Here is a 27,856-nt window from a genome sequence, read left to right on the forward strand (position 1 = left end):
ACCGCGTCGTGGGGGGTTCTTCATGACTCTGTGTACTCTAAAGCATCTACTCCATGCAGTTTTTGTTTTTGCGGGTGACCATTTCATTAGAAAGCATAACACAAAGAAATAAAACATGGTTCATGTGTTCTTGAAGAATTACACCATGAAAATAAAACATGTGGCATATGGTTATCTAAACATTCTATCTGAGAGAATGAAAAAAAAAAGCTCGTAGGCTTACCTTATGTCCTTCCTCATCGCAAAGGTCTGTGAAAAAAAAATAGCGACAGAACCAGTATTACTTGACTGCTTCACGACTTGTGCCTACACGCTACATGGTTCAACGTGACTCTCGTAGGATAGTTAAATGCCGAGAAAATAATTCACGATTTCTCGTTAGCATAGCCGTGACGGTAACAAGTGATATTAATGACTATGAAGTGATCATTGAGTGTTGAAAGACGTCACCTCCCTTTTTGGATGAAAAGTAAGAGCCTAGCCGGGTTGAAAGCAATACGTGGCCAGACATTACTCTGAGATCGAATCTTTTTTAGACACAGGAAAGCGCTGGTGGAGCACATCTAACAGTGACAATGCACGAGTGTTCTTTCTTCCGTCATGTACCGTGCTGCCTTGACACGCTCTGTGGGGTGGCGTAAAAACTACTGGCAGCCATACGATTTCTGTATAGCGTTTCACTCACATAGCTCTGCATTTTAGAATAGTTTGCACCTGTGCAAGTCGGTGATCTTGCATGTGGAGTAATTGCAGCTGAATTTAAACGTACGCACAAAAAGAAGAAACGATTGTTCACCACTGTCCTGGTGCTTATCGCCTTCGCGCGTACATTCAAATTTAGCTGCAACCACTCGAAAAAATGTGTACGTGTTTACCCAGTGAATTGGTGACAGTAGATGGCTGAAAAATAATTACGTCATCACTAGTAGCACGCATTTAGGTTCAAGCAGCAGAACACGAGAAATTCACGCACCGCAGACTTCTCGTGGCCTGCAAATGCCGTCGAGGAAGACCGACCCTTCGGGACAGAAGCATCCATCGACCAGAAGCTTCTTGCAGTCGGCCTTGTGGTAGTGGCTCTTGGCAATGGAGCCACCCTTGACTACCTTCTCTTGACGATACTCGGCATCGCAGGTCTGTGGGCAGCCGTCGTGGCAGCTCATGTAGGCCGTGTCACCGGGGCACGTTATGTCTGTGGAGTAAGATTTTCACAACTTCTGCAGTCTTCATTATAAGCCGTATTGCAGAACTTTCCGCAAACATAGTAATGGCGGTACTAGTCGAGTCATGGTACCTATTGAAGGCTTACAAGTGCAGGACATGGAAAATGCACTGCCTGCTGTACGGATTGAACGTACGGTGTTTTGAGCTAGCTGACAAAAGCGAAGAGCGTTTAACCATTATTGATAGCCTATCAGCCTCAGGATTTAACCAATCCTGTTAGGCTCAACGCTCAGTGTTGACATTGTACGTGTGCTCTAGGAATTGAAGAGGGACGAGGAGATATTGCCTGCAGAGAGGGTAGCAAAGACGAGAAAAAAAACTGCCCCCCCCCCCCCCCCTGGTCTTTGGACTCAAAATAGCGTAGCGGCCATTTAAAGTCATAGTGAATTCTGAATAGTACAGTGTATTCGCCTCGTGCGTGCCTCACCGAATGGTACTTTCATACCTCGTTCTAAACAGGTTCACTAATTGCGAGAAAATTGTAGGTACAATGGCGCCTGAGTGCTAGAATAGCGAGAAAGGTGCTTTGTATGACATCAGTCAAAGGCAGATATACATTAAGGTGTTGCAGCATGGAGCAATATGAGGGAAACTCTTTCTGCTTCCTGCTGAACCACCTTCAGAACTACAGTTTTATACCGAAAGGCGGATACATGCAAGCCTACAGCAATCGACGTGCACTTCAGACTGAAGTCACGAGCTAGATGACAGTTGCCCCCCCCCCCCCCCCCTCTTCAGAAGGCATTCCAAGTGCATGATCAGCTACTACGCTTCGGTCTAGTAGGCAAGGCTTCTCCGGACTTCTTGAGTTGCATCCGACCACAGTCAAAACCACTTAACTAGCAAGGAGGCATAAGGTTCTCACTGCAAAACCGCTGTATGTAGGCATCGTCGACGTGCACTCCTGCACGGCAGCAGGCGTGCGCATACTCGACGAGAGAAGCACACGTTGCGGCATTCTCCGTGAAGCTCAGGGCGGTGTCGTGACGACACTGGTCTAGATACTTGGACACGTCCACCAGGTTGGGGCACTCGCCGAAAACTGATCGGTCCAGCATCTCCGAGCAGGCTCCCGGTGGAGGTGGGGCCGTCGGCTCCTAAAAACAAACAAAAGGTCGTTTAAAATTCCCCCAAAAAAAGTTTCAATACTGAGGTAGCCTACGGCCTTCGATTTAAGCCTGTTTATGTGGTGTTTCAGCACCATCACCGCGACACATACTCCTGGCTGCGTTATTTTGATTGCCAGTGGGACCTATGCAATAAATATTCTTCCAGCTTATCTCGTTCTTGGGTGATCTCACTTTCTATTACCTTACACAATGGCTAGCATTACCTTTCGCTCCATTCAACCAGCAACATTCAAGGGTAGAACGCTTTAATTCCCCGATACTTTTCTTTCAAAGACCTTTGCCTCATAACTTTTGTTACTGGGTGGCTATCATAAGGACCAAGAGGTAAATTATTGTAAGAAAAGCTTGCTTGCAAGTCTGTTGTAGTACTACACCATTTGTGTCTGCAACTGCAACAGAATCCTTACCCCTATTTTGATTGATTGACTTTTGTTAGTTATTTGGTTTATTCTTTTGTCGATTAGTTGGCCCTTTCAAACGACACTATTACGTGGCTCAAGGAATTCGGTCGCGCTCTTTTGTGTTGCCCCCTTTATTAGTCACAGAAAAAAGGATCCCTAATAGAATATCTTACTTTTTGTATCTTCATGATGACAGTGGTTATTATCTCTAACTCTGTACATACTAACGAAAACGTTGTTCACTGATGCTGATATATTATTTAGTCTAAATTTGTAGCAACCGTTATTAACCATATAACGTTTTTGGCACGTAAAGTGTCAGATATCGTTAACGAATGTTGCAAAATAGATTATGAACGGGGCATAGCCAAGCGTTGTTTGGATTTTTACACGCCTCCTCCTCCCCTCTGCTTTTACATTTTTGATGTTTAGTTATACGTGCACACATACATACACGCACTAGAGTCTACGTAAATGAGACCACCAAAAAACTTGGCACGCTGAAAACAAAACTGCACTTCTTGCGAAACTTACTGTACACGTTGCCCCTCTGTCATCTCAAGGTAACATAGATTAGTCAATATCCTGGACCTGACTTTGCTGTCTCAAAAATTCAATAACACTATCAACATATATACACAGCAGGGTAACGCTTTGAACAGGTTTTGTAAGATTCAAGTTTTACCGGATCAGTCAAAAACGCCCTATGTCACATGGTTGCCCTGCTTTTTATTGTAATGTCAATTATATGCATGCTCTCGAGGGATGTTTGGCGTCAGCGTAGTCATTTTTGTCATGTCCAAATTGATAAAATTCCCCCCCTCCCCCATAGCATACATTTTACCCACGGACAATGGCGCGCGAGCGGGGGGGGGGATGAACGCGGCTGAAACAGATAACCGAGCTGGCTAATCTCCGTCACACGGAGAACGCATGTAATAACATCCGCCCTCTCAAAAGGCCTGCCTTCGAAGCAGAGAGGAAACGCCCTTCCCGTCTCTAACGAGCATGAGAATAGGTAAAAATCAGGGGATGGGGGGTCTGCTCAAGCAGCAGCTGTGGGCGCACGAGCTATCTCGCTATTTCGGCAACTACCAGGGTGTGTCTCGTTACTGTTCCACGTGCTACACTCTCAACGCGAACAGACTGCGAAAAGTGTCTCTGAAGCGGCCGTATTCTCTATCACCAACGTTTTGAGGGGTTGCGTGAAATTTGATTTAAGAGGGCTAGCTGCCCGTCTCATTTCGATTAACTTTACAATTTATTGCTATCGCATTCATTGCTTTACTCTTGCGGTGAAGCTGACTTCTTTCAGTGCTACATCGGCGGCTCACACAAGAATAGATTTCCTGTCAAGGAAATACGCTGTTAGAACACTCACGACGCCAGTGAAATTCATGACGCATTGTTCGGGTGAAAGCTGCGTCTCCCAACTGCAGATGAAATCGATGAGGTCATCCGAGATAGTGCCGTCCTTCTTCTTTTTGTCGTCATCTGGCTGTCCGTTGCAGTTACCTGCGAAACAAAGCGTGGGGGAAGGAAATGAAAATTTAAGGACTCGTTTTTCTTTGTTAAGCACAATATCAATGATGAGTAACAGACAATGATACACTAAGAGTAGAAGACGACGAAAAGATAACTTCCCGCTGGCAGGGATTGAGCACGCGACCATCAAATAACGAGTCTGATGATCTACCGATGAAGTGGAGCAGAACAGGTAAAACATGGGACGCGTCATTCGAAGGTCGCAGGTTTGGTTCCTGCCAGCGGGAAGTTATCTTTTCGTCGACTTATTCTTCTTCGTAGTTTACATTACAATTAGTACTAATACATCCTCTATTCCTCGTTTAGCATTATTGCCTGTTAGTTTTCAATAATGAAATGTCGAGGAGTATGTCAAGGTGATGTTTAAAGTATTTTTGCTACATGGAAAAATGCGATGCTGAAACAAAACGTGAGCTGATAGGCTTGATGTAGCAAGAAAACAGCGCAAATGACCCGGACACAAACACAAGCAAGCACTAGCTGATCATAATAGGGCAATCATTTTTAGGATTATCCCCGTAGAGAAATCACTTGTGTTACAGCAATGGCTGCTCGTTTTTATGTCTACTGTGACGGATCACGATAATACCTTGCTGCTCTGCCAATTGGCCAAGACAAAAGTTGTTACAACATATTGTTCATTTGCGCGTTTATGCCACAGTGAGATATGTTGCTGTTTTATTTCACAGCCACTTCACAGATTTTCATGGTATTAAAATCCTGTGCACGTATACAATGTTGCCACTACCAGCTTCTATATTTAAGCTGGGACCACGTTTCGCAGTACAGTAGAATGCAATATCCTAAATGACGCGAGCAGTAAAATAAGAAAATCAAATAAACAAGAGACACGTGTCTCCATTTCAGCACAAGGGAGTTCTGCCTTGACATTAATGAACGTTTTTTTATCGTACAAAAAGTAATTACTGTGCACTTCCGATTGTTTACTCCATACATCAGTGCACAAAATCGTGCAAAAACTATTGTACCCGTTGTCAACGTCAACTGATCATTATATCGCTATAAGCGCAGTAAAATAACTAAGCAGTACTTAAACGAGCTGCATCTTTATACAATTTAGGTTCATATTTCTTGACGTCCGTGTACTTTTGATTTCTTTATGGAAATGTTCACGTTGGAGTGCCCACCATAAGCGATTATTTTTCTATGTCACTGTAGCTATGTTCATATGGGACAGATAAACTAATGTGTGCAGAATGTAGATCAAACTGCCTTCCTGTGATAACATATCTCTTGAATTTTAAAAGATCAGGCAAGTGGTTACAAGGTGTCTCATTATCGTTCCATGGTCGCGGGATACAAACGTATGAACATGCATTCAGCGGACGGGATCATTTTTTACCGTACTGTGGACAGTTAAACAACTTTCTTCTCCTGAAACTGAACGAACTACTTACTAAAGAGAGTGATGGCTCATAACCTCTTTTTCTGGGGTGAGGGCTGGTGGGAGATTAGGAGAGTATAGTTCCAAATTGAAGATATAAATTGGGAGAAATAAGGAGAAATAGATCCACTGAGGTAAATGGCAGCATAAAAACGGTAATGACAATTTATTCATAATAAGAATGAGCACATGCATGAGAACACCACCTAGGTTTACGTGATATGATAGTGATACGTATTAGGATAACTGATAGCTGAGCTTGTTGATAAGCGTTCATTCTGAGAGTCTGGGCATGTAAACATGGACACAGTGTTTGTGATGTATTGACTTCTTTTTTGTGCTTGGCGTTCGTGATGTCATGTTTCTTTGTGTCAGTTTTTTGCACATACCATCCTTTAGATAAAATACGTAGCAGCTGTCCATGCAACAGAAATCGCATTGTCCACAGCTCTACGCACAAGAACATTATCATGTAATGTTAAGTGATTGACATTGTCGCCATCTCAACACTTACCGCAGAGACCCTCAGTCCTGTTGAAGAAGTTCTTGGAAGGTACGTGGATGGAGAAAGCAGCGCTTATCTCGTTGTAGCGCACCTGTACGCCCAACTCCCGGAAAAGAACGACGGTCACCTGTCCGGGCATCGCAAACACGGTGAGACCGTCACCGTTCCACGGCAGGTCCTTCGCTTCGTACTCGTTGCCGTCGATTACCGCCTGAAAGTTCACCGGTTAATTATCAGATAAAGGCAGTGTGAACAAATGGATGAAATGTCCGACCACGTACACATAGGTAAAGTATGAAAAAAAAAAGCGGATTAAGGAGATTTTCTTAGGTGCTTCATCAAAACATAAAATTCCCCACTAATGTCCGCGTCAACACTATAATAACTCACTGTTGAGTAGCACAAATGCAGACAAGGCACAAAAAAAAATAACTGGACAAGTGCTGGTTTAACATCTGAAAGATTTTAGCAAGATGGCAAGTTGGGTCAGTTGGCAAGCGCTGTCCTTGTCAGCCTCTTCTGTTCGTCCGTTTTTTGGTGTGCTTTTAATTTTTAATTATGAAAGACTGTATTTGAAAAATTCTTATATATATTCAGTTTCAGTTTCAGTTTCAGTTTCAGTTTATTTAGCAATATTTTTCAGCAATCATGTTAAAGTACAGTGATTAAATGTTTTCGTACAATGGTAATAGTCAACACAAAACAAAATGTAAATCAGATTAAAAAGTGAAAAAGGTGCAAGGACAGAAATTAAAAGCTGCGAAAAAGCAGCTTGACGGGATTCCTCACCCTGAGCAGATTGGCCGCTGACACGAGGTGATGTAACAAAAAGAAATAAAATACAAGCAAGTAAAACAAAAAAAGTACAAGAACGCATAACGCAAGCAAGTAAAATATCAACAAATTTGGCAGCAAACTACAACTGCAGACATAATGTAATATCGCAAACACTGAAAGAATGCAGCATAATAAGGGAGAACAAAGCAAGAAAGAATACAAAAGAATATAATTTATATATATATAAGAAACACTACCTTGAAACAGTAGGCATAACGAAAACACAAATACATGAAACAGTTCATGTTTGTACATGTGCAGATGAAAAGGCCAAAATGCACTTCTATTCAAGCGAATTATCAAATTGAATAAGATACTATAAAATAATACATAGTGAAAATGAACTCGAGTTTAATTGATCACATTCGCAGACTCTCTGGGGTTGCTAATTAAATATTCTTTCCACTGCTTCTTTGTCAGCGTATAAGGCGTAATGCCTCTGTTGTTTAGGTGATTAAAAAAGTTTGGCATGATATGCTTAAGACTGTTAAGGCCGTAGTTCGTTAGCGAAAACGGTATTTGCCTTGTGTCTCTTTTCCTTATGTTGTAAGGTGTTGCGGGGGAGTCTTTGAGCTGACACAGTGTCAGAAATTTGGTTTTACTTTTCAAACCATGTTTGTATTTAGCAAAGAGATTGAAATTGTACAGTTGTTCTACTTGGAGCACGGTATATGTTGTAAATATTGTTGATGTATGAGCGTCGTATGGAACACCTGCGATACGTCGTATTGCCTTCTTCTGTAGCCTGATCAATTTTAATTTGTTCTTTTACTTGGTGTTTCCCCAGACGAGGGTACAGTAATTGATGTGCGAGTGAAATAAAGCATTATAAATGAGGAGTTTAACTTCTGGAGAAACTATAGCTTGGAATTTTCAAAGCACTCCACATGCCTTAGCAAGCTTTTTTACAATACAAAACGAGAACAAAACACAAGCTTATGACGGACCATTGAGAAGTATCTTTTGTTCCGATAGTGACACCAACAGCTGACTTAAACAGGGGCTATTATACTTTGCCATGTGGTATGCCTCCGCTATCTCACGTGTGTTGCTGCGGTATAGTTGCTGGAGTTTAATGTCCCGAAACCCCGAAATGAGTATGAAGGGCGTCATGGTGGAGCACTCCGAAAATGTTGACCATCTGGTGTTATTTATTCAACATGTGCCCAAATCTAACCAAACAGGTCACATTTCGCCTGCATTGAATGCAGCCCTTGTGGCCAGAATACGGTCCCGCGACCTTCCGATCAGCCGTAGAGCATCACAAGAACAGAACAACCATGGTGGGCGCCCGTGCTAACTCGAGTAATGAAGCAAAACCAGCAGCACATAATTCACATCGAGCCTAATCAGCATCTGCCCTAATCGCATTAGAAATATCCACGTATTGCACCACTGTTTATAACCCCGTCGGGGTGGTCTAGGGGCTAAGGCACTCGGCTGCTGACCCGCAGGTCGCGGGCTTGAATCCCGGCTGCGGCGGCTGCGTTTCAGATGGAAGCGGAAATGTTGTAGGCCCGTGTGCTCAGATTTGGGTGCACGTTAAAGAACCCCAGGTGGTCGAAATTTCCGAAGCTCTTCACTACGGCGTCTCTCATAAGGGTTTTGGGACATTGAACCCCACATATTAATAAATCAGCCGCTATTTATATACACCTGTATCACAAGGGGAAGCGTATGCAAAACTACCATAGTATCACATATTTAAAGAAGCTGGACGTACACATATAAGTACGCGTTTAATGTGCTTGTAACGTGATGGTCCAAGAAATTGCGCAAGAAGAATGTTTGGGAGCAATAAAATGCTGAATGTGTGCCTTACATGGTCAATTTCCACAAGTAGGCATCGAAAAAGCTTGAACTTGCTCTGTGTTTTTTCGATTGGTTCTACATATTTGTTTTTTGTAAACATATCTTTTTTTGCGCTGTGGAAGTTATAGAGAAAAAGCTATCTAAAGGAATACTCTATCAGAATTCAAATGAACTGAACTTTAATAAGGAATATACATGGTAGTAAGAAAAATTAATCGAACAATAGACATACTGGTTACACTGGGGAAAATATACAGTGAAAATGGTTTTAAGCATTTTCATTCAGCTGTCATTTTTTACGTTTTCCAGCCATTTTTTCGTAGGTTTCAGCCATTAATTTTGCATTTATCTCCCAGCAGCATTATTTACTGCTGTCTGTTTCTTCAACCTAACATACCTCAGCTTTCTACTCATTACGCAATCGTGCTCTACTTACATAATACGCTATTTCCACAGTGCTCGTGCTCTAGCTTAAGACCGGCACTCGCTGTCCTGAACTAAACATGCTGTATAAAACCAGAGCGACATACTCCGCTAACAGAGGAGAGGTCATCGCATTAAGCTTTGTGGCACTGACGCTACTTTGAAGAGGTTACGTGGAGCTGCTACAAACGACCGTTTTAGACGTGGCCCAGACCACAATAAAACGCGTGCACTGCCTTGCGGCAAACTAATGGCCAAGCCCATCACGCGCGAGTGAAGAGTTGCTGACGCATTCCTTCTGACCTCCCTTTTCATACATTTGCTCTTACGTTTCTGTATATTCCCAGGTAGCTTTATAATAACCATCACACATTTGAAAAAAAAAATATTTACCGATACATTCGTGGAATACCTCTCGCCACCTGTTCAAGCTTCTGTCTCACAGTACCCATTTCGGAGGGTCGACGTATTACGTAACTAGTGTTGAAACAGCGTTGTCGTTTTCTTGAGAGATTAGAGACGTAAGTTCATGCTGTTGCTTTTACTTGGTCGCATACTCCTTCATTAGCTTTCCAGTCTTGAGTATTGCACAGCGCAATTAAGTAGCCACTCCAAATTGCTTCAAATCTGCACCACAAGAATCATAGGAGACACCTGGCCACTCCCACAAACTCTTTTTGTGAGTGCCTTCGTGGGAAATGTTTAATCAATGTACGGGTCTTTCAAGTCCTTGTTATGTCATCGAAAATGTGATACAGCCGAACAAGTATTGTCATTGCCCGTATTCTTGTTGCCTTGTCATATATCTCAATTAGCATCATATCGTATCTCTATTCGGCCCTATACTTGTGCACGACGACTGTGCCGTCGTCGTGCACATTGATACGATCTTTGCAGAGTACGTAACGCTTTTCGATCATGGTGCCAAATAATACAGTTAGGAGTCCGTTGCGTTAGTGTGCAAAAGATGACTGGGCTCAAATATGGAAGCAGCTATCAAAAAGCCTTGAAATTTGGAGGGCTATCACACTATGACTAAGCGACTCCCCTTTCTGTGTGCTTTTTGCCTCTCATATAGTGTTGTTTCTATTATTTTATTAAGAGCCTTCAAAAAAAAAAAAACATCTTTTTGTAAAGCGTGCTTTGCCACAACAAGTATAGTTATGGGGGGAAACATCTTAGTCTCCAGGTGTGATTGCTCGAAGAAATAAACAAGAGCATCAAGAACTGAGTGCGCGGAAATATATTTTGCGAGTAGTTTGAGCCAATAAGAAGTTAACTAGAGAGTGAGATTTGGTTTAGAACGATGGACCTATACTTTTCTTTGCTTCCAGTCTTTTTGCTGCTCTTTTGTTGGAGCAGCTCGGTGGCTTTGTGGCATTACCAGTGGTCAAAAGGATTTATAGGGACTCAAACGTCATTTATGATGATCGTGATGTGAGGCAAGCTGCATAATGCGCTGTGTTAAACTTTGTAAAACAGCATAAAAGTCATGCGTGGATGCTTGTGTTTTTGTAAGGCAGAAACCCAATCAATAGCATAAATATATATATGCGTCATTGAGACGCTAAAACGCGTTCTACATACATGAAAGGTTATGCCAGTATTTTTTTATTAGTGATAATGTTTGCTTAGCAATGCTGAATTACTGAATTCACGCACTCATTAACTCATAGATAAAGGAATAAATACGCGTCCAAAGGTTCATTTCGTATCTACTTAATGAAAAGCGATTATCTACCACAATGGGAACCACTATTCAGTGTTTGTCCCAAATCTACCCAAAAGTTTTGTTACAAAGGTCGTTGAATGTGTTATGTAACAGGAACAGCCTGTTGACTTACGTGGGTTGGCTCAGCTTCTGTAAACCTTGAAGCAGCACAAAAAAAAAGGACGAGGAGAGGGATAGAGAAGTCCAGAAAGTACGCGTGCCGTCTGCGTAAGCGTGCGGCAAGTAACTGAGTGAAGGACGTCTGGGTCGTCCCTTATGTGCATAACGTGGCTCCTGTGAAGCACCAGAACACCTACTTTTAAAGCCTCCCGCATTCGTTATGCGATGAGAACTGTTCATAAAGGAATATCAAGTTACTGGGCTTACGTGCACGACCATCGATCATTGCCTGTTCGCGGGAGGATGTGCTGCTAGGCGGGAGAAGGCCCACAGGGCCCTACTAACTTTCTTAAAGACAGCCAGTTTGGCCCCGCGTTTGTAGACATTTTTCTATGTGACAATTTTGACGCCTGGTTTCTTTTTCTTTGTTTCCTCTTTCTTTCCTCCTATGTCCCCCGTTTTTTTCCTCTTTCCGAAGGAACCATTGTGCCCCTCTATGTGGCGGTTGTCAGACAGTTCCTCTCCCCAATTCCCCTGTGTGTTCTTGCTTTCTATGTATTCAGATAGATAAATAATAATAATAATAATAATAATAATAATAATAATAATAATAATAATAATAATAATAATAATAATAATAATAATAATAATAATAATAATAATAATAATAATAATAATAATAATAATAATAATAATAATAATAATGCCCCGTTACGGTGGTCTAGTGGCTATGGTACTCGGCTGCTGACCCGCAGGTCGCGGGATCAAATCCCGGCTGTGGCGGCTGCATTTCCGATGGAGGCGGAAATGTTGTAGGCCCGTGTACTCAGATTTGGGTGCACGTTAAAGAACCCCAGGTGGTCGAAATTTCCGGAGCCCTCCACTAAGGCGTCTCTCATAATCAAATGGTGGTTTTGAAACGTTAAACCCCACAAATCAATCAATAATAATAATAATAATAATAATAATAATAATAATAATAATAATAATAATAATAATAATAATAATAATAATAATAATAATAATAATAATAATAATAATAATAATAATAATAATGAAATTTTTGTGCTTTACCGGTTTTTGCCTTCTGATGCGTGCCACGTGGCTCTTGTGTTCCACGTTCAGTCCCACGATGCAGGTGAGCCGCTCTTCGCACTTCCCGGTCACACCATCCACGGTGAATCGTCCCTCGGAGTCCGAGACCAAGTCGAAGTGGCCACTCGACTGCAGCTGGAACTTCCAACCGTCGAACGTTTCGATGGTCGGGTCACCGTAGCCCGTGCATACCTCTGCAGGGACGTGCGAGAGAACGAGAGTGAGAGAGTGAGAGAGAATTAGTGAGCGAGCAAGAGGGAGAGATAGAAGCTAGCTAGGTTTTTTCATGCACAATATATTAATAAAAATGTAAAAAAAACAAGACACTAGGCCTGAGCTTAACCTTTTATACGAGGAGGAGGAGGTAAATAGGAACGGAAGGACAGGAATGTTAGCCAGTTTTTGAGCAGCGGGCTACGCTGTGCGGGGGAAAGGGGAATAAATGTTATATGAAAGATGCTACAAAAATGAATAGAGAGGAAAAAAAGAACAAAAATGCGATGAAAAACACTGCCTAAAGTCTGTCTTTGAGACTTGTTGTGTGAGAGAAACGCAACAACGCTCTCATAGCTTTCCGTGAAGAGGATAGTTTCGGGCAGTGTCCTTAAGCGTTTTCTTTTGACAATGAGCAATGGTCAAGTCTATCCAACACATTTGTCATTTTTCTCTTGGTGCTGTGAAGGAAGGACAGTTTCCTGTGGTGTTCCCGCTAAAAATAGTATGTTCTATTATTGAGTTCGTGTAGGCGACGTAGAACATTGTCGATGAGGGGCGTCGTTCCTCACCAACAAGTTTCTTTTGAATTATGAACTAACTGGGAAAAAATGCATGAGTACAGATGCGAAGAGCCATTCGTGCGCTTTACTTATAAATACACAAGTCTGATTGCTGATAACCGGACACGTTGCTTGTACAATGGTCGATTTTCAGCGACTCAAGGGCTGCCCTACAATCTGTGCTCTCAGCACTGCGTCGCGGGCCATACGAACAGCTTGTTTTCGAAATTCGATGCCTTCTCCACACTTCACACGAGAAAGGGCATCATGTGACGCTTCAATGGCTGCCAAGTCACTGCGGCATCATAGGGAACGAACATGCCGATACTGCCGCGCGGGCAGCCCTTGAAGGAACACGAGAAGCCATACCATTTTCGCGGACCGATGCTGCCAGTAATCTTCGACGACTTGCGCGTGAAATCACGTTTTCACTATGGTGCCCACCAAGCATCGATACGAATCGTCAACACCACCTGTCCCCTTTGATGGCTCTCCGCATGCACACTGGACTCGACCGAAGAGAAGCCACCCTTCTTCATCGCTTATGGCTAGGAGTGGCATTTACAAAATCTTATTCCTTTGTCATAGGAATGGCCGACAACGTTCTTTGCGATGCCTGTCATTGCGAAGAGACGCTACACCACATCCTGTGTGACTGTCTGTTGTATGAAATCCAGAGACAGTCACTGGCGTCCACTTTTGCGCGCATCGACAACAGCCAAATGTCTGTGGACACTATTCTGTCTATTGCCCGAGAGAAGACATTGCAACAGAAGGCGACGAAAGCTCTGTTGAAATTCCTACGCGACACAGATTTGAACAAGCGACTGTAACAGCAATGTCACTCACCGCGAAAGACAAGACTGGACTATGACTGAGTGTGCGCGCGTGTGCTGCCGAATGTGCGGTTTCTCTCTTCCCTCTCTGCTCTCTATCTTTCATCTCCCCCATCCCCCTCCCATGCGCAGGGTAGCAAACCAGCTGCCTATAGGCTGGTTAACCTCCCTGCCTTTCTTTTCCCTCTATTTTCCTTCCTTGTACGATTGATGGTGGAGCTCACGCAAGCGTAAAACACACAAGCGTGGAACAAGCGTAAAGTTTTTTTTTGTGACAAGACATTCAACGAGGTTAATGCTTTAGGTTTATTTTGACTAGGAAAGAACAAAGGAAGCAGAAAATGAGCGGGCGGGGAGGTGAAAAATTATTTCAAATATGGTCCTGCTTACGAGATGGAGTGCACTAATCTTACTGGAAAGTATAACTGTGATGCTTTACCACGTAGTTTCAGTACAAAGTTGCAATTTTTTAAACAAACTCTTATTTTTTATTTTGTATTAGTCACTAGAACATGTCATGCGTTCACGAAGGGTATTTCAGTTTTTTTTATTTCGTTGTAAGCGTTATGGGGCGTTTGGATGTAGGGCTGCACAGAGAAACATGACAATTCGAAATAAATATGACTGACTGAATTCTTTTATGCCAATGATGTCTGGTGCGGAAGGCTGTTGTGCTCCTTCAGGACATTGTTTGCGAAAATTGGGAAGATGGAGAGTGTCTGATGGCTTGTAATAAAATCACGTGGTATGTTACACCAACAGGCAGCAAAAAGAGAGTTCAATACTCGCCATCAACAGAGGTTAACACTCGCACACCAGTTTACCTCCTGATTAGAGTCTGACGAACTTGCTTCGTTTGCGAATGAATAAGCTATTATAGGCCTGCTGCTACCAATAAGCAGTTCTGGTGATAGCAAGCGAAATAGGCTGCGCAACAAACATCCATAGGTTACTCTCTTATGAGAGCTTGCGCGCCGATGATATCAGAAAATTAACTATAATAATACTAATAAGATTTAATTTAGCTGGAGACACAAAACAAGATTGGGCCACATACTGTCAGCGCATTCATCGGGATTCCTGCATATGTCGCCGTCAAGCACAGTTCCCGGTGGACAGAAGCAGCCGGGATTGCAGGACTTCTTGCTGGCACAGCCAACTTCACCACTCAAAAAGTTCTGGCACGTCAGCTGGCATTCAGGTCCACAGTCGAGCCACTGCATCTCTGGTGGACAATCGGGCACTGTACGATGTGAAAAAAAAAAGCCATAATAATCAACATTTTCCCACCACGTCACTAAAACCTAAACAAAAATCAGTCTGGCGACTGGAGGCGAATACACATCATAACTACATTTTTCCTTCATTTAAACTGCATCTCAAGCCGTGCATGTTCCACCGATGGTTACACTTCTCATCAAGGCAGTGTGTGAATAAATAATTCACATGTTGATTATATTATACGTTAAAACACTGTTCATTGCTTATTTCGGGGCATCACTTGTTCTCAGAAACAACTAGTCACTGCTCTTTGAAATGTTAGTTTAATGGTGCTTCTGGAAGCGAAGAGTTACCTTGGAAAAAACAAACATCGTTTCTATCAAGTATTTTGGAGTGGACACATAAACCTCTTGTAGACAAAGTCTTGGGTCACTGTTGGCTGACTGCTGTCAGCTCTGTAAAGAGTGTAGTTATATGGGTACGTTTGTTAATTAGTCAGCGAGCGCTGTGTGTGTTCCTTCTGCAGTGTTCCGTCTCTCCTTGCGCTAATCAATCTAGTGTATCCTGATCGGGACGGCTCACTGCTCTCCCATAGTTGAGTGCAAAGTACTCAAAATCGTTAAACACATTTTCTAAACACATTTCAATGGATCTTACGTAACGGGGGATGGCTTTATGCTCTCCCATAGTAGAGTATCAAGTACTCTAAATCGCCAAACACCTTTTCCACAAACCGTACATTTTAATCATGAACCAGCTCACTCAAGCAATAGATTTAGCGGAGTAGAAACCTTTCAATCTAGTGGTGTCTATGGAGGTGTGGAGGTGGATGCTTTGATCCGCTGTCTCCTAGTTAGAAATTGATGAAGGACTTTCTTTGTTCAATTTTCTGAGACTTGTTTTTTGCAAAAAAAAAAAAAAAACGCGAGAACCATCAAGAAACAACAATATGGATGGGTTTCAGCTTTTTCCATTTTGTGTTGTTTGTTGAGTCTGCTTCGGGCATGTTTTCCTAATGGCTGTAGCCGGCTCGTCCAGCTTTGGGTGATGGTGTCGCGCTTCTATGATTAAGAAAAAAAAATAGAAGTAATAGCGAGGCTGTTTGCCCACCACATCCGTGTCGCAGGCGCCATCCCTTCAGCGTCTCGTCGCGGTTCTCAATGTCGCAGTGGGTGACCGCATCCAGGTAGGCCTCGCAGGCACACTCAGACTCGCTGGTGGAGTTCCCACGCTGAAGACACTCGCACGTGGCGCTGAGGCAGTTGGAAAGCTGCGTGTCCAGCCCTGGACACACGGACAAGGGCTCCTCCCTGCATGAACGAGCGATAATAATAATCGATGGGGTTTAACGTCCCAAAACCCCGATGTGGTTATTAGAGAGCATAATGAAGGGCTCCGAAAATTCCGACCCACTTTAACTGAGTTCTTAACGTTTAACGTAAAACGATTTTAATTACCTAAGCTTGTTGCAGATGGCGGCAGCTGCAATCAGGGCTTCTTTTGGGCATTCCAGAGGGCGGCACTCCTCCCCAGCACCGGGAGTGGGCCAACTGTTGCCAAATTCTGCAACACTCGGTGCTTGACTTCCGGATGGCGTCAGAAAGTCGTCGGAGGGTTCCCCGTTGAAAAATCCGCAGAGGCCAGCCAGGGTGCCGTTCAACGATGTGCTCACCTGATTTAAGAAAGGTGGAAATGAATGAAATAGTCACATAGCGAGGGGTTTGACGAATGCGCCTCTATAACTGTGAAATATGAGAAACTAAGACATACATAAACTGAACGTATGCACTTGTATTTACTGTCAAACTAGAAATATATGCATCTTAAATTCGTAGCTCAGCGGTTTTATTACGACATTATCTTACATTTGCCGTACAGTGACAGTTAGCCAAATGCAACTGTTTTACCAAATGCAATCATCTGTTGATTTCTTCCCACTTGTGTGGTTGAATTTCTGGCACCAAAATAGTTAACCCTTTCGTGGCTGAAAAAAAAAACTAGCCAAAATCTCATTTTTTTTTCACGCACTTCGCATACTTTTCTTTTTTTATTTATAAAACGGTATCATTCTATTGGTTCAGTCGCACTGCTTTATTTCTCTAATCACGTACAAAAAGAGAAGTTGAAGATGGTTTCACCGCAAGGCAATAGATTTAAAAGTGACAAATAAAAGCTGACACAAAAATGTCTTACCGCGAACAACTGGGTCATCTATTGTCAAGAAACGCAATATGTCGAGTATAGTTTTCATTGGTTTTGTGCGGAACCAATTTTTGTTGATGACGAGCATAGTCGTCATCGGTCGCCAAAGAGTTAACATTTTCAGCTTGGTGCTACCCGATCCGTGGCTGCAGATATGGAAGTAGTAGAAAACACCCACTCGTCACTACTTCAACACTACAAACTGGAACGATGGATGTACCATCCACCCCATCCAAGACTAACCAAAGAAGAGAGCGTGATTTTCAGACGCCTACAAAGCAATAATTACATACATGGCACATTAATGTACCACCTCTACCCAACGACACATAGCTACATGTTCTCGCTCTGCAGCGTACCAGACACCCTGGCACACTTGCTCCTGGAATGCCAGTGCCATGCAAACCACGACGTGCAACTGGAGCGGGACCAAGCCCCAAGTACAAACGACGACCACCTAATGGAAACGTGGGAGGCCAAGCTCGTCCTCGAGGACCTGGAAGACCAGCGACAACTCGTCGCCAGGGTCAAGAGGGCAGTCAAAGCCAGAGCGTTTCCGGACTAGGGGACCCTCCCACCTTAGGGTGCACAATACCGGGCCTCGCTCGGAACGCTGTTTATAAATAAACGTTTATTTCTCTCTCTCTTGGTGCTAGAACACCAAAATAACAAAATATATTGCAATCGCAATTACGTGAAGGTTACGTTAACACGCGCCTGACACGTGTTACCAGTCAAAATGCGTCATCTTTTGGAATCGAGATGCCGAAAGCACTCTGGGGGAGAGGGCATCTACGGCTAAGCAAGGGCACCTTTCAACGCTGCCGCTCATGCAAAGCGGGTGAGCATGTCGGTTGGGCCATGCATGCTATTAGCCCCACCAAGTCAGAACCCGCAACTGCCACAAGGTGTCACCCCGCAGAGCAAAGACACGGACGTGGCTGTAGTACATCAAAAGAAGCGCGCTTTTTCGACATCGGGCATGATCGGCGCGGGGCTTACCTTTACGCCAACTCGTCCCCGAACATCCAGCTTCAGTTCGATGCTGTAGACTCGGGAGCGGAAGTAGATCTGCTCGCCAATGTTCATGATCTCGAACTCCGGAATGCGCTCAGCCAGCAGGGGCAGCTGCTTGGCGGTGTACTCGAACTCATCCACTCGAACCGACAAGTCCGTGCCCAGCACAATGCGATGGCTCAGCTGCTCAATCGTCACTCGCTTGGGGCACGTCGTCTCGTCTTCAAGCGCGCAGCTTCTCTGCACTGTTAAACAAGAGCGGAGTATAAGGACAGCCGAAGATATCACTGAAGCGTTCTTTAATTAACTGATTATTCAGCTTTGGCAATGTTACCCTGCCTTAGGCTACACGATTTTCATATGAGGAACACTCAAATATCAATAAATTGATTGATCAAATAATTGTTTAGTCAATCAATCAATCAATTAATTTCATCTTGATAAGAAGAGTACAGCCCTAAAAGCTTGAGAGATTGACGACGTCCCGACCCCGTTGCAAGTTTGCAAAGCAGTAGGAATGAAAGACAATCATGCATAAAATATACCGAATTGATATATTTCAGTCCCTGCCTGAAAGATAAAAATTATGAGAACGGCAAGAACACTATGATTAAGGTGACAAGCCACTTTGTAGGCTCGTTTAGCAGTGTTTCCTTGACCTGTCAAATTAAATGCTGTCTTTACAAAAGAGCAATTCGCTGACTCTTAATCGCTTAGGAGATGTGCGTGAACAAAAGACATAAAACGAGGTTATCTTACACCCACACCTTTTCAATTTTATCTTGTAACACATTAGTGCAACGAGATCAAGCGTGTACGGAAGAATGAGTTCTATTTGGCTGACATACATATTTTTTCACGGGTCACTCACGTTTTACGCAAGTTGATACTGTATACAGTCAGCAATGAACCTACTGGCGAAATTAAAATTAAAACACAAGTGTGTGTTCACAAGCGAAATGATGTTATTTCGTGACTTATTGATGTTTTTGCGAAGCAATATGACTGCCAGAGTGGCGTAAGACTGGCGGTGAACTCGCCTGATTGGCGCCAACTGTTTTGTATTCGATATCTTTGAAATTATATGTCGTTTAGGGCATGTTAGCGCTGTTATATAGCACCGGCTACTCCTTTTCAATGGTAGTAGACTACGTGAAGCCCAAAGGAGGGAAACAATCACATAAATATGCGCCCAAAGAGAGTTTATTTAAATCAGTCAAGGCATTTAAATTACCGGATATTCACAAAGTTCGTTCACATAGCGAAACAAAAAATAACACAAAAATGGCCGTCACTAATCTGGACGCATTTACGTGAAACGTAAGTGCAAACTCAGGGCTCAATGCTGCATTTTAACCAAAAATGCAGCGAGAAAAAACACGCCACTTGAGATTTACCAGAAATGCTGATGTTTCCGGCGTTGCGGACGATCACGTGGTTGCAGTAGCTGTAGTCGAAGTGGCTGCCGTCGAAAGTCTTGAAGTGGTGACCAACCAGCTCGCACTCAGACTCGACTGAAAACGTGCGCGCAAACAGTACATGACCATTACATACCAGTAGTTAATAACATAGACTTACAAGTAATTCATCTTCTTATACTGGTTAAACGGAAGCAGTTTCTTCTGAAGCGACAACAAATGCAACAAGAAGCGAATTGACGGTCTTATTCGCAGTTAGCCAACTACTTCTCACGTAAGCATCGTTCACATGCATGCCCCAGTTTCGTATTCACTCTGGGACATGGTTAATTAAGAGGAGAGGAAGCAATGTGGCCCTATACCAGCTCTAGCGAGGCCCTGGTTCTTCACTAATGCACAAAAACACCTGTAAATTTCGTGGCTACTTCACCGGCAGGCATAAGTTTGGTTATTATGCCAACTGAAGGTCTGCCGATGATTTCTTAAATGTCGTACTCAAACCATGTGGTCGGTAGTGTGCCTTTGCAAAATAATTTCGTATATGTTTTAGTCAAATCACGTCCCCGCTAGTATAGAAAATTGAATGTCAGTACGTTGTATAACATTATAATAGTGAACGCTGCTCCTATGGTCCTATGGTCCTCGTAGGACTATCATCGTTGTTCTCCAAGTTGCCTGGAATAATAATTATATATCCTCATTTTTTGTATTAGACCACATACAAAATTGTAAATTTGGAAACAACGTATTGGTGAGAAACTCTTCCAAAAAGGTCTGCTTCAGCGGCATCCCTCGTCACTCGATTCGTCAACGTCTAACCAGACGTCACGGAGAGCAAACACTGCACTGATATACCACATTATTCGTAACTGCTTGTTTGAAGAGTTGGTAAGTGCGTAATGACACATGTGCAGTTCCTTACTTATTCTTCTTCGATGAGAACACTTACGCAGCGAAAAGTATTTCAGATTGTAGTTGGAGAAATTATCACGAGGAGCCACCACCAGCTTCATTACTGCTGTACGCAGCTATGGTTAACAAGTAATCTCTTAACGATGGGTCGTTACGGGCAAGCTATAATTCTCCAAGATTAGTAGCCGAGGAGGCCTATTCGGTGAATGGCGAAGGGACACTTACCGACTGGGGGCGCAGCGATTGCAGGCGGCGGGACACCGGACTCTGAAACATAGAGATTACCGTCTTCGTCTGTTTGAGCAAGTGAGACTGCTGCTGAGATAGGGGGCGACGATCACAAGCAGCACTGAAGTACTTATCTGGGCCGGTTGCTACATACTCGAGGAAACAGTGCAAAACACAGAATAAAGACAAGGGACCAAGCGCTGACATACAACCAAAGCCTTATCCCGTACGAAGGAAGTACACACACACACTGATCATGAAAGGATGTGAAAGAGAGCAGAACATTTACAACGCATCTACTAATGAAGGAACACTATGTACATTTAAGGGACTGCTTCATTTGTCAGAAACAGTAATAGTGAGAAGTAACAGATAATAATTCCAAGGGAAGTATTGGAAATGTTAACAATTGCAGTTTCAATTTGAAGAAATAAAGGTGAACGAAAACATAACTAAGGTATCCAGTAACAATTTTACGTAATCATAAGAAAAAAATTAAAAAGAACCCATCACCCACATGAAAGATGCGCGAATTCTTTGGTGAGAAGCGCTGTGATAAAAAACAAGCGAATATACGTTTGTTGAATGCTGCTACAACGGGGTGTACAAAATTCTGCTCTCAAATAGTCGTTGCTATATCGGCCAAGCTGAGCGTTTTGTAAATGACCGCCTCATAGAACACCAAAATTTAATGCAAAATTCCGTTGGCACGTCGTCGCATAGCTTAATGTGCTGCTGTAATGATATATTTGATCAGTGCAGAGTAATTAACCACTATAGTGACAAATGAGCACGCGAAACATACAGCGCATATTGCATTTACAAAGATATGTGGTGTTTAACGTCCCAAAACCACCACATGATTATGAGAGATGCCGTAGAGGAGGGCTCCGGAATTGTCGACCACCTGGGGTTCTTTACCATGCACCCAAATCTGAGCACGTGGACTTCCAGCATTTTCGCCTCCATCAAAAATGCGGCCGCCGCAGCCAGGATTTCATACCACGACCTGCAGGTCAGCAGCCTAGTACATTAACCAGTACACCACAATGGCGGGGCCATTTACAAAGAAGGGGAAATTGGTGTGAGTGTGCCATCGATGGCACTCCTTACCAAGTAACTTGCGTATCTTTCACGTGGGTGATGGTTCTTTCATTTTCCATATGATTACTCTTAGCATACATTTTGCAAGAGTGGAAACTGAGGCTAGTTGTTGCGTAGTCATATTTACAAGTTGTTTTAGCGTGTGGCCATACACTGCGAACCTTTTTTTCAGCGTGCTTTCTTTCTTTCTTTCTTTCTTTCTTTCTTTCTTTCTTTCTTTCTTTCTTTCTTTCTTTCTTTCTTTCTTTCTTTCTTTCTTTCTTTCTTTCTTTCTTTCTTTCTTTCTTTCTGTCCTTTTCTCCAATGTTATGCGCTGAAAATAATTGCCCGCAGCTTCCCTCGGGGGAACACTGAGGAGGATGCGGAGCATATAATTGGTTAACGGGGTGTTCAAGTGCGACTTACTTGGGTCGATGGCTAAATTGGTTAACGTGGTTGTGAAATGGGGTGTTAAATTGCGACTTACTTGGGTCGATGGCTAAATTGGTTAACGTGGTTGTAGGAGGGGGTGTTAAATGAGTGAACACGTACACACGTATGCGAAAGGACGGCGCTGGTCGAAGGGACGTCGATCATTGTGTTTGTGGATTCGTTGGAATTCATTTCACCGCGACCTTGGACGTCGACGCGCCGTACAAACCAACCGACGAGCGGCAACTGAGCGAGCGAGCGCCGACCTTGAGTATATATACAGCGCGACGGCGCATGCACTGTCAGCTGTCGAATGTTCTCGAAGGAGAAGCGCGCGCGCGGCACAGATGGCGACGGCGCGACGTCGCATGCGCTGTCAGCTGTCGAATGTTCTCGAAGGAAAAGCGCGCGCGGCACAGATGGTGGGCGATGGCGCATGCGCGCGCGTCAGCTGTCGAATGTTCGAGAAGCGGTGCGGACGGCGCGGACGGCGCACTACAAGGCGCGAGTATAAGATGCTTCCGCATCTAAAAGTTGCAAGTAAGATATCTTGTCCCTTTTCTCCTCTCCCGCACATCATTTCATGATCCGTGTGTCTATATATACCCCATTGCACAGAATATAGCTTTCGTTGTTAGTCAACACTGGGTCCATCTCTTCTGTGTTCCGCCTGTTTCCTGTTTCATCTTGGTCAGAGCTTTTTCAATATTAGTGTAGTGCGCACGTATTTCTATCGCTATGGCTTCAGAATGCTTCAAAGCAGCCTGTGAGAAGGCTAATCTGAATAGCCTTTTTGTTTTTTTGTAAGAGTTCATTCATTCACGACAGAAGCACGTTTCTTTCAAACTGTGAACTATGACTCTCACTTTTTATGCAACAACAACAACAACAACAACAACAACAACAACAACAACAACAACAACAACAACAACAACAACAACAACAACAACAACAACAACAACAACAATAATAATAATAATAATAATAATAATAATAATAATAATAAATTTGACGGTGGGTTTAACGTCCCGAAACCACGATATAATTAGTAAAGACGCCGTAGGGAAGGGTTTCAGAAATTTTAACCAGCCAGGCTTGTTTAGCGTGTACCGAAATTGAAGTACACGGCTCTCAAGCATTCTATGTTTCATCAAAGAATGCGGCCGCCGAGAGCGGGATTCGATCCCGCGACCTTCGGGTCAGCAGCTGGGCATCACAACAGCTAGACCACCGCGGCAAGTACAAGACTACCGAAATTACAGCATTTAAGCAGCACAGATCATGGTACTGCGATGATTGCAGGAAAAAAGCTGTATTTCTACGAGTATTTGTGCTTATGAAGTTTGAACACAGACACTGAGTTGAGTTTTAATCTGCCGTCGTAGTCCAGTGGTCATGGTGCTCGACTGTTGAGCCGCAGGGGTCGAATCAGGCTATGCGGCTGGAGTTTCGATGAAGGTGAAAATGCAGGAGACCAATATACTTAGATTTAGGTGCTGTTTAAGGAACGAACATTTGGGGGGCCGTTCACTACGGCCTTTCTCATAACCATGTCATAGTTCTGGGACGTTAAACTTTCTCAAATAATAATAATAGTACTAGTGAAATTTTCTATAGGTAAAGATATGTACAAAGACGAGTGGTATAACACTGGTTTGAGGGCTGCAAAAGAATAAACAAAAAACGCATACGGCAGAGGAAGGCCGTGAAACAACAAAGGTGTCTCGTTTGTTTCGTGATAGAAAATAAGTAGCTAGCGCAAAAAGAAAACGTGGTGACTGTAGATTAGTGGTCTTTTAGCTTACAGAAACGCATTCCCGCTCACACAAATGGAAGCACCTACGGCGCCATTTAGTTATAAAAAAAAAAAACTATATGCACTGTATAAACCTCAAGTTCGCCACTAAATCGAATTGACCTGAAGTCAGAATTTCTACGTCTCCATGCCACGTTTGGTTTTGTGTGGCGTCTGACGGTCCGAAACACATCCCGCCCCCTTCGATAAATGCCTTAAGTGAGCATTTTTCATGACCCCTGCTACCTGGCTCTGCTTGTCTTGTGACCGCATATGCCTTGTCTTGGAAGCAAGCTAATGAGTACATCGTCGCCACCTCTGCTTTGCTACCGAAAATTAGTGAATCTTGTAGACAATTTTTTTAGCCTTTTGCACTCTAAATCAAGTGTGTATCCCGAAAACGCAGCTCTGTTATTGGCAGTATAGAGCTGGCGAATCCTCATCACTCAAATGTAAATCAAATACAACCAATATTTGGCAGTGAAGGAATTTAACAATGCAGGCTGATGACTGTAAACCTTCGAAGTGGACTGCTATTGCTTCAACAGACACCGCTATCTTGCCCTACGTACAAAATTTCTTGCGTGCGTTAGCGTTGAACACTATATGCCGGAAATAGCGTTCGTACGTAAAAGTTCGTGCTGCGTTAGCGTTCTGCACGTGCTCAGTTTGGAGCATGCAACGCTAACGCTAAATTCTTACGTTTACTGTTACCGGTGTACTAAAGCTCTCTCATTAAGTTTGCGTATACATGAGGATAGCGTGAGCAGTGGCCTTACCGCATGCATACTGCTCGCAGCCGAGTTCATCCCTGACGAGGACTAAGGTTTCACCCTTGGCGCAGAACTTCTTTAGAAGAGGAGGACACGGAGATGTAGTCGTGGTCCCTGCGGGAAGAGAGAGAGTGTTGTACAAAGCTTGCCGATATGCAGCAGTGCCTGTTAAAGGTTTCCTATCACCTTTCGATCTCTCCGACCGAGATGACTAGGCCACGCCGGTAGACAAGGCATACGATTCTTTTTCCCCCTGCCACCCTGCCACTTCGGACAGGCGATGCAGGTGTAAAAATCGGGAGGGCGAAGAACGAGTATGTGCTTCTCAAACACTTTACTGTGTCTCGCTGGGGTAGCCAGAAGACGGCACGCTGAACCCACGCCCCCCCCCCCTATATATATCTATATATATATATATATATATATATATATATATATATATATATATATATATATATATATATATTGCCATGACATACCGAGTACAAAAACACACACAACCACATCCGCCTGCCCAGCCCCCCTCGTTTCCCCTGAAATAGTGGAGGTGCCCCCCCCCTCCTCGTCCGAGAAAAGAAAGAAAAATGTCTGATTGATTGATATGCGGGGTTTAACGTCCCAAATTCCCCATATAGGTATGCGAGACGCCGTATCAGAGGGCTCGGGGAATTTAGATCACCTGGGGTTCTTTAACATGCACCCAAATTTAAGGGCACGGGCCTACAGCATTTCCGTCTCCATCGAAAATGCAGCCGCCGCAGCCGGGATGCGATCCCGCGGTCTGCGGGTCAACCCATGACCTGTAGGCCAATCCGCACGCCAACAGAGCAAGACGTTGAGCAGCTAGTTGGCGTTGCATAGTTTGAAGTAAACGCGCCAAACAAGCGCTGATGCTGTTCGTTCTGTCTTCGTGCTTGTCTCACGCGATCTCGTTTACTCAAAAAAAAAAAAAAAGAAAAACATTGCTTCGTCAGACAAAACCCTTCGAAAAAATATTTATCTGGTTCGAATTTGTTGGACAGCATACTTTCGCAGTCCGTCTCGTCGTCGTTGCAGTGGACGACCCCGTCGCACCAGAACTTTTCGGCGATGCACTCTCCCGAGGTCGGGCAGAGCCGATGGTCCTGTGGACAGCTTCCGCACTCGCACGAACAATCCGCGCTCACCGTCTGAGGTCGGCCCTGCACATTGAAAGAGGACCGAGTTCTGGGGGTAAACTTAAGTCTGTTTGTGTCTTCGTTCAGCAGTAGAATAATGTTTCACATTGTTTAACAGAACCAACTAGCCCAAATGCCAACGCTCAAACAGAAATGAGGGCTTAAAAAGGTCTATCTATTATCCTATTTTTATGAAGATTGAAGTACTTACATGTGCATAATTCAATCAAAACATCAAATCTGCAAATAGACGTCAAGTATTCTATTGTTACGGGGCCGTGACGTAAACGAAAGGAGCAGACTGTAGGTCCAAGATGAAAGTGTTCATTAGGCCGAACTTGCGGCTGGTGAAAGGAAAGTGAAATTACAGTGATAAGCAAGGACACAGATAGCAACGAACTCACCATCGGCCACCAATCGACTGACAAGCGGTGATGGATGTCGGTATTCATACATGTTCCGCCGAATGATCCAGTGTTATCGCTAGCGGTCGTGTATATTCGAGAACAATATGTAATGCTCACGTTGTGCGCGTATTTGTGTACCGGGAGGTTCTACAATTACCTCGATGGTTTTTATTCCAACGGCGCGGTTTGCGCAAAGCAGCACTCACATGTGTCATCGGTCGATGAGAAAACTTGACAAACGAGTGTGGCACTATATACAGTAAAGAAGTGATGACTATTTTGCCAACTGTAACAAGCTCATTTTTGCGGGATATGATGCTTGTTTAATAGAGAAAATGTCATTATTCAGAGCCACGTGGTTTTCCTAAAAGGTCCATACTACAGGGTAAATCAAATTAGATGTCAAAACAACTCTTCCTTCCTCTCAGAAAATGAATTTCATACTTGGAAAGGAAAAATTGGGCTGCAGTATAAAGGTTATAAAATATTCCAAATTGCATCAAAGTAAAGAAAATGAGAAAACCTCTGGCCCGAACTTCAGGTGATGCCAAGGAGATTCACGCTGAGTTTGTTTAGGTACGTTTGCCCAAACTTCCTCAGAACTTCCGTTAGACAGATTCACTTCACAAAAATAACAAAGCAGAGAAAATGGTTTCAAGTTAAAAAAACATTTTAAATTTAATCTGCTGATAATTAAGCCAGAGAAATGTTATTTTTCCATAACATAATATTTTTTTTTCATAGCAGAATGCGGGTTAAAATATTGCGCAATTGCGATTACTGAAAATGAAAATTTTTACAATGTTTCGCTATTTAAGACCCTCTTCACCCCATAAAGCTAGTGCTGCAATGACAAATTCACAGAGTCTCTTATGGATTCACCTGAGACGACTTGAAGGAGAATGCCATCTTTTTCTTCTCATACGATTTATTTATTCTCCCGCGCCCCCTTCGGAAAACTTTCAGCACCTAACATGCTTTATGTTGCATGGCCTGCGGGGTCGGGTGTACTGCACTGCCTCCGGAATCAGCCTGTCTTTGATCAAGCGGCGTCAGGCGAAGATTTTATAGTGACGTCGTGAAGGCATCATAATAAAGTCATGAATTTCGGTCATGTGCGACTTGAAGTTAACGTCCTATAGTAGCATTATCACGACATGATTACGTTTCGCATCATTCGCCAATGGTCAATTTTCGTGTTTGGTGGGATACCCAAAACGTTATCCTTAAGAGAAACTGTTTTTTTTTTGTTGTCAAGCATTGACATTTGCATCATCGATGGCTGGCTTTCACTGCTCCTGTGTGGTTAGACAACAGTGCTAAAAAAAAAAAAACACTCTTGAAACATGCAGTAAAACATGCACGATTTTCTTCTTTCATTATCGAAACTC

The 27,856-nt window shown here is 43.4% G+C and overlaps 1 protein-coding gene across 3 annotated transcripts in view; it reads right to left on the reverse strand.

The window, feature by feature from the left end:
- LOC119164825 (hemocytin-like) overlaps nt 1-27,856 on the reverse strand; it is a 191,340-nt gene that overhangs the window by 35,826 nt on the left and 127,658 nt on the right. For 2 of the 3 annotated variants that reach the window (XM_075873025.1, XM_075873023.1), the window contains exons 53-66: nt 25,929-26,082; nt 24,908-25,015; nt 20,816-20,878; nt 19,658-19,774; nt 18,246-18,505; nt 16,499-16,713; nt 16,152-16,351; nt 14,878-15,063; nt 12,188-12,402; nt 6,220-6,421; nt 4,137-4,270; nt 2,090-2,321; nt 974-1,192; nt 224-249 (exon numbers count right to left, since the gene is read on the reverse strand). In XM_075873025.1, the coding sequence (XP_075729140.1) occupies nt 224-249; nt 974-1,192; nt 2,090-2,321; nt 4,137-4,270; nt 6,220-6,421; nt 12,188-12,402; nt 14,878-15,063; nt 16,152-16,351; nt 16,499-16,713; nt 18,246-18,505; nt 19,658-19,774; nt 20,816-20,878; nt 24,908-25,015; nt 25,929-26,082 (2,331 nt within the window). The remainder of the gene's footprint in view (nt 1-223; nt 250-973; nt 1,193-2,089; nt 2,322-4,136; nt 4,271-6,219; nt 6,422-12,187; nt 12,403-14,877; nt 15,064-16,151; nt 16,352-16,498; nt 16,714-18,245; nt 18,506-19,657; nt 19,775-20,815; nt 20,879-24,907; nt 25,016-25,928; nt 26,083-27,856) is intronic. The other variant, XM_075873024.1, reaches the window with a different exon arrangement.

Source organism: Rhipicephalus microplus, chromosome 9 (genome assembly GCF_043290135.1).
Source record: "Rhipicephalus microplus isolate Deutch F79 chromosome 9, USDA_Rmic, whole genome shotgun sequence".
In the NCBI taxonomy this organism is placed as follows: domain Eukaryota; kingdom Metazoa; phylum Arthropoda; class Arachnida; order Ixodida; family Ixodidae; genus Rhipicephalus; species Rhipicephalus microplus.